The following is a 10875-nucleotide window of genomic DNA, read 5'->3' as shown; positions in this document are numbered from 1 at the left end:
TAAGTATTTGAGTGACGATATGGTTGGTAATCCTTCTTAATGCGCTTCCAAGTCCACTTCATGTTTATGAACACTCCAGTGTTTAATTGCTAAATTGTAATTATTTCGTCACTGTGGCCTATTTATTGCCTTACCTCCCTAATCTTACTACATTTGCACACACTGTATATAGATTTTTCTATTGTGTTATTGACTGTATGTTTGTTTATACCATGTGTAACTCTGTGTTGTTTGTGTCGCACTGCTTTGCTTTATCTTGGCCAGGTCGCAGTTGTAAATGAGAACTTGTTCTCAACTGGCTTACCTGGTTAAATAAAAAATATTAACTAATAAACTTCAAGTTGCTTTATTATTTACTTGAATTGTGTCATCATATAAAGGGGAAGTTACTTGTTTGCTGAAAATAAGTGGACCCATTGACATAATATTAGCAACAATGTATGTGATTACACACATACAGTATTATATGATTTTACAGGACAATTTCATATTCGGACTACAATAACCACAATTCCCCGCTGCCGGAATTCCTGAATGACATCCTTCCGATCAGGAAGATGGCCGTACACAAGAAATAGTTAGCGAAATATGAACTATATTTCATTCGTTTTCTTAGTTTTATAGACGTATAACCGAGGTATTTCCTGGAGAGAAAAAAATGTAAGTTAGCGTTTTAAATATAACTATGTTTACGCATATCTATGCTTTAGTTTCGATGCTGAGATTGCTAACGTTAGCTAGCCAGCCTGCTGCCTGAGCCGGTGTCTTGATTGTGTTCATTTACATTGCTAGTTCCAATATTTAGCTAGCTGGTTTGCTAGCTATGGATTTATCTTGATTCATCCCCTGTATGTATTCAATATGCAGCCTCACGCGCTGTTTTTGAGATTAGGCTCACATTTTGCCCTGTCCGGCAACGGTTGTACAGTGAAAAGGGAACTGCTATTTGATTCACTGTTGCTGTCGAGAGGCTGGCTGCTGCGTCACTGACTGCCTGCACCTGGCATCTTTTTTTTCTGTTGGGATTCATTTGGCCCCCTGACAGCCGAGAGGATTTCTGAGGAAGGGTTGTGAACGTCTAGACTAGAGGATGCGCCCTGGTTCCCGACACTCTCACTAGGGCTACAGGCCAAATATATCACCTCTCCCCCCGACACCAAATCCAGTAGCAGGCCAGCCAATGCATCACACGGATTGATGTCTGAACAGGTTCCTTGGGACGTCACCCCATTGAAGTTGACATTTAAAAGGATTAGAGTAGGGGTTAGACTTCAGTGATGTCTCAAGGAGCACTAACCCACACGGATGCATCACACGTGTCATTCATTGTGTCCATATTTTAAGCTCATCTGTTTCCATCAAATAACCTTTCAAATAAAGTAATAACTAAAATATGTGATGATATATCCCCGCAGAAACCAGTATCCATGGAGACCCCACAGCCCGGCCCAGCAGACGGAGAGGAGCGATCAGTGGAGCTGCGGCCCAGAACACGCTCCAACCCGGAGGGTGCAGAGGACCGGCGCAGCAGCACTGGTAGCCTAGGCAACAGCAACCCCAGCACCCCGCAGCCCGCAGTGGGCAGCCGAGTGGAGGGAGAGGGGGAGGCCTCGACCAGCGACAGTCCTCCTAGCTCCACCACCACCACAGTCTCTGCCACCACAGCCCAGACCGTAGCCCCTATAGTGGCAGCTACGGTCAATGCCATAGTAGGCCTGCCCACCCCTACGCCAGTGGCCAAGGACAGGCCCAAACCCACCCAGGCTCCTCCTCCTCTGACGCCCCCCATCCCTCCCACGGCAGAGTTCCAGCTACGAGCACCCCGCGTCAACTGTCCAGAGAAAGTGGTGCGTGGTCCTGTATTGTTGATGACTAGAAACGGAATGAGATCAAAGGGATGTCATTGTGAGAGATATTGGGCTAATGAAGTTCACTCCTGGGATTTAGGCTAGATGAAAGGACGTGCAAAGGGGTTGGCTCAGACCATGTTGTTATAAGATTGTAATCCTATATTTTTTATTATGACAGATCATCTGTTTGGATCTCTCTGAAGAGATGTCATCACAAAAGCTGGAGTCCTTCAATGGGTGTGTTCTACTTCTGGTCTTGTTGACATATTTTTATTTTTTAATTAACCTTTATTTAACTAGGCAAGTCAGTTAAGAACAAATTCTTATTTACAATGACAGCCTAGGAACAGTGGGTTAACTGCCTTGTTCAGGGGCAGAATGACAGATTTGTACCTTGTCAGCTCAGGGATACGATCAAGCAACCTGTCGGTTACTGGCCCAACGCTCTGACCACTAGGCTACCTGTCGCCCCATATCTTTATCTGCTTGACGACATGTGAAGTGGCCACTCTCTAACTATGTCCAAGTTCTGAATCCTTTCCCCTCTCCCTTCAGATCCAAGACCAACGCTCTCAATATTTCCCAGAAGATGATTGAGATGTTTGTGAGAACAAAGCACAAGATTGACAAGCGCCATGAGTTTGCCCTGGTGGTTGTTAATGATGATGCCTTGTGGGTGAGTGTTGTTGACCCATTCACTTTAAGTAAATGTATTTTTCCTGAAGGCCACAACCAAACCGTTATTATTATGCTCAGTTATCACATGGTACTGTATTTCCAATCTGAGTCTAATACTATTCCATCCTTTCCGTATGCGTGTGTGTGTGTGTGTGTGTGTGTCGCTCTCTCTTAGCTGTCAGGTTTCACCTCTGACCCCAGGGAGCTGTGCAGCTGTCTCTATGACCTGGACACCAACGTGTGTGAAACCTTCAGTATCCTTCCTCTGTCACAACAACAACAAGCCATTCAGCCTGTAGTGTAGTCTAGCGTGGTATTGTATTACTGTTGGGGCTAAACATCCTGGAAGTTGTCTCCTTAATATCATTCACCAGATCTAGAGGATCTTCTTAGTGTTATGTAAGTTACATCACTTCCTCCTTTAATCACCTCTACTTTTCCCTTCTGTTGTGGTTAACTGTTGTCCTGTATCCTCTGCTGTAGTTGTAACTGCTGTCCTGTACCCTCTGCTGTGGTTGTAACTGTTGTCCTGTATCCTCTGCTGTGGTTGTAACTGCTGTCCTGTATCCTCTGCTGGGGTTGTAACTGCTGTCCTGTATCCTCTGCTGGGGTTGTAACTGCTGTCCTGTATCCTCTGCTGTGGTTGTAACTGCTGTCCTGTACCCTCTGCTGTACTCTGCTGTCCATGTAACTGCTGTCCTGTATCCTCTGCTGTCCATGTAACTGCTGTCCTGTATCCTCAGCTGTCCGTGTAACTGCTGTCCTGTATCCTTTGCTGTGGTTGTAACTGCTGTCCTGTATCCTCTGCTGTGGTTGTAACTGCTGTCCTGTACCTCTGCTGTACTCTGCTGTCCATGTAACTGCTGTCCTGTATCCTCTGCTGTGGTTGTAACTGCTGTCCTGCACCCTCTGCTGTACTCTGCTGTCCATGTAACTGCTGTCCTGTATCCTCTGCTGTCCATGTAACTGCTGTCCTGTACCCTCTGCTGTCCATGTAACTGCTGTCCTGTACCCTCTGCTGTCCATGTAACTGCTGTCCTGTATCCTCTCCTGTGGTTGTAACTGCTGTCCTGTATCCTCTGCTGTGGTTGTAACTGCTGTCCTGTATCCTCTGGGGGCTGTGCCGGTGTGGAGACGTCAGAAGATAGATCTTCCTCTCATGGATAACATCCAGACCATCCCCCCTCCGTTTGTAGTCAGGACTCTCCTCATCTACAGTAGACACGCTGGACAGCTGCAGTTCAGCCCCTCAGACGCTGTCAATGTAAGGGACAATACTGGACCACCACTGTATCAACCTACTACTGTCTACTGTTAACTCTACTACTATACCACCACTATCAACCTACTACTGTTAACTCTACTACTATACCACCACTATCAACCTACTACTGCTAACTCTACTACTATACCACCACTATCAACCTACTACTGTCTACTGTTAACTCTACTACTATACCACCACTATCAACCTACTACTGCTAACTCTACTACTATACCACCACTATCAACCTACTACTGTCTACTGTTAACTCTACTACTATACCAACACTATCAACCTACTACTGCTAACTCTACTACTATACCAACACTATCAACCTACTACTGTCTACTGTTAACTCTACCACTATACCAACACTATCAACCTACTACTGCTAACTCTACTACTATACCACCACTATCAACCTACTACTGCTAACTCTACTACTATACCACCACTATCAACCTACTACTGTCTACTGTTAACTCTACCACTATACCAACACTATCAACCTACTACTGCTAACTCTACTACTATACCACCACTATCAACCTACTACTGTCTACTGTTAACTCTACCACTATACCAACACTATCAACCTACTACTGCTAACTCTACTACTATACCACCACTATCAACCTACTACTGCTAACTCTACTACTATACCACCACTATCAACCTACTACTGTTAACTCTACTACTATACCAACACTATCAACCTACTACTGTTAACTCTACTACTATACCACCACTATCAACCTACTACTGTCTACTGTTAACTCTACTACTATACCAACACTATCAACCTACTACTGCTAACTCTACTACTATACCACCACTATCAACCTACTACTGTTAACTCTACTACTATACCAACACTATCAACCTACTACTGTTAACTCTACTACTATACCAACACTATCAACCTACTACTGTTAACTCTACTACTATACCAACACTATCAACCTACTACTGCTAACTCTACTACTATACCACCACTATCAACCTACTACTGCTAACTCTACTACTATACCAACACTATCAACCTACTACTGCTAACTCTACTACTATACCAACACTATCAACCTACTACTGTTAACTCTACTACTATACCACCACTATCAACCTACTACTGCTAACTCTACTACTATACCACCACTATCAACCTACTACTGCTAACTCTACTACTATACCACCACTATCAACCTACTACTGTCTACTGTTAACTCTACTACTATACCACCACTATCAACCTACTACTGCTAACTCTACTACTATACCACCACTATCAACCTACTACTGTCTACTGTTAACTCTACTACTATACCACCACTATCAACCTACTACTGCTAACTCTACTACTATACCACCACTATCAACCTACTACTGTCTACTGTTAACTCTACTACTATACCAACACTATCAACCTACTACTGCTAACTCTACTACTATACCACCACTATCAACCTACTACTGTCTACTGTTAACTCTACTACTATACCAACACTATCAACCTACTACTGTCTACTGTTAACTCTACTACTATACCAACACTATCAACCTACTACTGTTAACTCTACTACTATACCACCACTATCAACCTACTACTGTTAACTCTACTACTATACCACCACTATCAACCTACTACTGCTAACTCTACTACTATACCAACACTATCAACCTACTACTGCTAACTCTACTACTATACCAACACTATCAACCTACTACTGCTAACTCTACTACTATACCAACACTATCAACCTACTACTGCTAACTCTACTACTATACCAACACTGAATCAATGACCTTATCAGATGTCTACTGCTCTGACTCGTCACTGAATACTATTATGTACAGCTGTGTATCACGTGTCTTATATCTGTCGTGAGACCTAGCTCTTTCAGTGTTTGTGTTATTATACGAACAGAGACACTAACTGTCCTTGTCTCATCCTGTAGAGCATGCTGCTGTCTCCCTACTTCTTCTTTGATGTGGTTTACCTTCACAACGGGGCTGAGGAGCAGGGGGATGAGGCCAGCTGGAGGGTGAGTGGTTGAGGAGAGGGAGGGGATGGAGGGATTCAATGAGAACAACGGCACAGACATTCATCCAAGCTCTGAAATGTTACTATGTAAGATTGTGATGCCTGCTGAAAAACACTTCCATCTTTTAGTGGCACCTTACAGCTCATGTACAGTACATGACCAAAAGTAAGTGGACACCTGCTCGTCTTACATCTCATTCCAAAATCATGGGCATTAATTTGGACTTGGTCCCCCCTTTGCTGCTTTAACAGCCTCCACTCTTCTGGGAAGTCTTTCCACTAGATGTTGGAACATTGCTGCGGGGACTAGCTTCACAAGAGCATTAGTGAGGTTGGGCACTGATGTTGGAGCGATTAGGCCTGGCTCGCAGTCGGCGTTCCAATTCATCCCAAAGGCTCTGTGCAGGCCAGTCAAGTTCTTACACACCGATCTCGACAAACCATTTCTGTATGGATCTCGCTTTGTGCACGGGGGCATTGTCATGCTGAAACAGGAAAGGGCCTTCCCCAAATTGCTGCCACAAAGTTGGAAACACAGAATTGTCTATAATGTCATTGTATGATGTAGCGTTAAGATTTCCCTTCACTGGAACTAAAGGGCCTAGCTCGAACCATGAAAAACAGCCCCAGACATTATTAATCCTCCACCAAACTTTACAGTTGGCAGTACTATGCATTGGGGCAGGAAGGGTTCTCCTGGCATCCACCAAACCCAGATTCGTCTGTTGGACTGCCAGATGTTGAAGCATGATTCATCAAATCAAATGTTATTAGTCGAATACAACAGGTGTAGACCTTACAGTGAAATGCTTACTTATGAGCTCCTAACCAACAATGCAGTTTAAAATAAAGAAAAAGGTAATTAAGGTAATATGTACATGTAGGTAGAGTTATTAAAGTGACTATGCATAGATGATAATAACAGAGAGTAGCAGCGGTGTAAAGGGGGGGGGGGGCAATGCAAATAGTCTGGGTAGCCATTTGATTAGATGTTCAGGAGTCTTATGGCTTGGGGGTAGAAGCTGTTTAGAAGCCTCTTGTACCTAGACTTGCCGTGCGGTAGCAGAGAGAACATTCTATGACTAGGGTGGCTGGAGTCTTTGAACATTTGTAGGGCCTTCCTCTGACACGGCCTGGTATAGAGGTCCTGGATGGCAGGAAGCTTTGCCCCAGTGATGTACTGGGCTGTACGCAGTACCCTCTGTAGTGCCTTGCGGTCGGAGGCCGAGCAGTTACCATACCAGGCAGTGATGCAACCAGTCAGGATGCTCTCTCTGGCGCAGCTGTAGAACCTTTTGAGGATCTGAGGACCCATGCCAAATCTTTTCAGTCTCCTGAGGGGGAATAGGTTTTGTCGTGCCCTCTTCACGACTGTCTTGGTGTGCTTGGACCATGTTAGTTTGTTGTTGATGTGGACACCAAGGAACTTGAAGCTCTCAACCTGCTCCACTACAGACCCGTCAATGAGAATGGGGGCGTGCTCGGTCCTCCTTTTCCTGTAGTCTACAATCATCTCCTTTGTCTTGATCACATTGAGGGATTCATCATTCCAGAGAACGTGTTTCCACTGTTCCAGAGTCAAATGGCGGCAAGCTTCACACCACTCTAGTTGACGCGTGGCATTGCGCATGGTGACCTTAGGGTTGTGTGCAGCTGCTCAGCCATGGAAACCCATTTCATTAAGCTCTCGACGAACAGTTCTTGTGCTGACATTGCTTCCAGAGGCAGTTTGGAACTTGGTAGTGAGTGTTGCAACCGAGGACAGACGATTTTTCAGCACTCGGCGGTCCCGTTCTGTGAGCTTGTGTGGCTTACCACTTTGCGGCTGAGACGTTGTTGTTCCTAGACGTTTCCACTTCACAATAACAGCACTTAGAGTTGACTGGGGCAGCTTGAGCAGGGCAGAAATTTGACAAACTGACTAGTTGGAAAGGTGGCATCCTATGACGGTACCATGTTGAAAGTCACTGAGCTTCTCAGTAAGGCCATTCTACTGCCAATGTTTGTCTATGGAGATCGCATGGCTGTGTGCTTGATTTTATACACCTGTCAACAACGGGTGTGGCTGAAGTAGCCAAATCCACAAATTTGAGGGGGGGTCCACATACTTTTGTACAGTGCATTCGGAAAGTGTTCAGACCCCTTGACTTTTTCCACATTTTGTTATGTTACAGCAGTTTTCTAAAATTGATTTAAATTGGGGTTTTTTCCTCATCAATCTACACACAATACCCCATAATGACAAAGCAAAAACAGATTTTTTAGACATTTTTGCAAATGTATAAATAAATAACATCGCTGCACAGCTATTTCCAGGTCTCTTCAGAGATGTTCGATCCAGTTCTAGTCCGGGCTCTTGCTGGGCTACTCATGGAAATTCAGAGAATTTTCCTGCTTTGTCTTGGCTGTGTGCTTAGGGTCATGAGCGCTCTGGAGCAGGTTTTCATCAAGGATCTCTCTGTACTTTCATCCGTTTATCTTTCCCTTGATCCTGACTAGTCTCCCAGTCCCTGCCGCTGCAAAACATCCCCACAGCATGATGCTGCCACCACCATGCTTCACCACTTGGCATTCAGGCCAAAAAGTCTGAGAGAATCTTGTTTCTCATGGTCTGAGAGTCCTTTAGGTGCCTTTTGGCAAACTCCAAGTGGGCTGTCGTGCCTTTTACCGAGGAGTGGCTTCCGTCTGGTGTAGTGCTACAGAAATAGGAGAACCTTCCAGAAGGACAGCCATCTCCACAGAGGAACTCTAGAGCTCTGTCAGAGTGACCATTGGGTTCTTGGTCACCTCCCTGACTAAGGCCTTTCTCCCCCTATTGCTCAGTTTGGCCGGGTGGCCAGCTCTAAGAAGAGTCTTGGTGGATCCAAACTTCCATTTAAGAATGACGGAGGACACTGTGTTTTTGGGGGCTTTCAATGCTGCAGAAATGTTTTGGTACCCTTCCCCCAGATTGTGCCTCAACACAATCACCTGAGCTCAATTTCGAGTCTCGTAGCAAAGGGTCTGAATACTTATGTAAATAAGGTATTTCTATTTTTTAGAACTTCGCAAACATTTTCATTTTTTCCCCCATACATTTTAGAATAAGGCTGTAATTCTGAATACTTTCCGAATTCACTTCCTGTTCTATCACTGAAACCTGAAAAACTTTTCCACTTAGAGGAGATATACTTTCACAATTACAAACTGTAATTTCTTCCGTGTATTTTCTCTCTGTAGGACATCTACACATCGTTCTGTAACCTGGACTCTAAAGGCACCTGTTACCACTTCGAGGTATCTCTGTGTGGGCCGGCCATCGAGCTCCACAACTGCATGGCCAAGCTGCTGTCCCACCCCCTCCAGAGACCCTTCCAGAGCCATGCCTCCTACAGCCTGCTAGAGGGAGATGACCCCCAGGATGTAGAGGCCACCGTCTAACTGGAGGTGCCTGGTAGAGCGACGGACCCCCAGGGGAGGCCAGTGTTTAACTGGGGGTCTTCAGAGTACCCTGGTCCTGGAGAGTTACAGGGTCTGCAGGCTTTTACTCATTTGACACTGAATCAAGAGGAATGTTAGTGCAGGGCTGGCGCAAAAGCCTGTTGAGTCAAGTGTGTTAGCGCTGGACTAAATGTCTGCATACGTTGTAGCTCTCAAGAACCAGGCTTGGAGAACAATGCTCTAACTGGACAAGGAGATGGGTTGCTAGGAGATGACAATGGGGGAAATTAGGAAGCATGTGTGTATGTATTCCATTTTGTTTTAAACCTGATCTGGGGACAGTGTTTTCCTTACAAGTCTTAAAGAGTGAAATCCATGGCAGCACTTCTAGGCCTACACAATAGATGTCACCCATTTCCATGGCAATAACTAAATATAGCTATATACACTGTCAGGAGCAAGGTTGTTGTAATGGGCTGTTTGGGAAGGGTTGTAAACTGATTCATTTTCTTGTTTTTACATCAGTACACCCTCTGATGGGTACATTTGCCTTGTCAGATCAACTGTTTATATTCCCACTTATGTTGCTTGTTTTGTTTTGTCAATTGTATTTTCGTTGATCTGTATCTGATGATTAAAAGATAAATGTTAGGTTTAATCTACATGTTGTTTTTGTGTCCCAGTCCCAGTATGTCTTTTCACCACTAGGTGGTAGTATGTATATGTGTCCTTTAGAAAGTTTACCCATGTACTCAAGGGGCTACAGTCTCTTTTTAATGTTTCACTGGTAATATACTGCTTTGTAGGGGTATATATTGAGATTAGAGACCCAGGTATAATTAAATATTTGATTTAAAAGGCAAGGATAAACATCCCTCAAGGACCACAATCTTATTTTAGTTACGGAGCCAAAGGCTCAGAGATGTCAGTCCCTCTGACCTGTATCTCATAACACTTCAACATTTATCATGTTTTTATAAGCATCTCCTATCTTGAGAGGTTATGGCTTCAACAAAAAACATCACAAATCACAGCCTCTCTAAAATGGATTTAAGAACAGAAATCAAATATGTCAGTAGCCAGCCACTGGGCACACCCTGGTTCAATCATTGTAATTTGTCAACGTATTGTGACGTGGAATCAGGGCCTAAAACTAACTTTTTTGTATACCAGGCACTGGCAGGTAGATATAATAATAATAATCTACCAGCCACTATAATCTACCAGCCTCAATATTTGTTTCCACCATAATTACACCAAAAAATAGATGAGCACGCTTAGCAATGTTTGTAAAACATGAAATGTATTACTAGTAAGAAGTAATGTGGTATATTGCTCGATTTCATTTAATATTCTGTGATCTGAGTCTTCTAACCAAAATATCACAGACAAAATGTTTCGGCTGCTGCTTTGAGCCAGCGGCATACCACCCTGCACCCCACTGCTGGCTGGCCTCTGAAGCTAAGCAGGGTTGGTCCTGGATGGGAGACCAGATGCTGCTGGAAGTGGTGTTGGGGGGGCCAACAGGAGGCACTTTTTCTTTCCTCTGGTCTAAAACAAATATCCCAATGCCCCAGGGCACTGATTTGGGATATTGCCCTGTGTAGGGTACTGTCTTTCGG

The 10875-nt window shown here is 44.3% G+C and overlaps 1 protein-coding gene across 1 annotated transcript; it reads left to right on the top strand.

Annotated features, from left to right (window-relative positions):
* Positions 1-520: 520 nt before the first annotated feature.
* On the top strand, positions 521-9911 carry babam1 (BRISC and BRCA1 A complex member 1). Its single transcript, XM_014123582.3, has 9 exons — positions 521-660; positions 1416-1847; positions 2029-2087; positions 2406-2526; positions 2704-2782; positions 2903-2927; positions 3663-3792; positions 5748-5834; positions 9053-9911. The coding sequence occupies exons 2-9, from the start codon at positions 1428-1430 to the stop codon at positions 9251-9253; spliced, it is 1122 nt and encodes a 373-aa protein (XP_013979057.1). The 5' UTR covers positions 521-660; positions 1416-1427; the 3' UTR covers positions 9254-9911.
* Positions 9912-10875: the final 964 nt, after the last annotated feature.

Source organism: Salmo salar, chromosome 10 (assembly GCF_965601325.2).
Source record: "Salmo salar chromosome 10, fSalSal1, whole genome shotgun sequence".
Classification (NCBI taxonomy): Eukaryota; Metazoa; Chordata; class Actinopteri; order Salmoniformes; family Salmonidae; genus Salmo; species Salmo salar.
The sequence above is the reverse complement of the archived record's forward strand: the minus strand, read 5'-3'. Positions and strand labels throughout refer to the sequence as shown.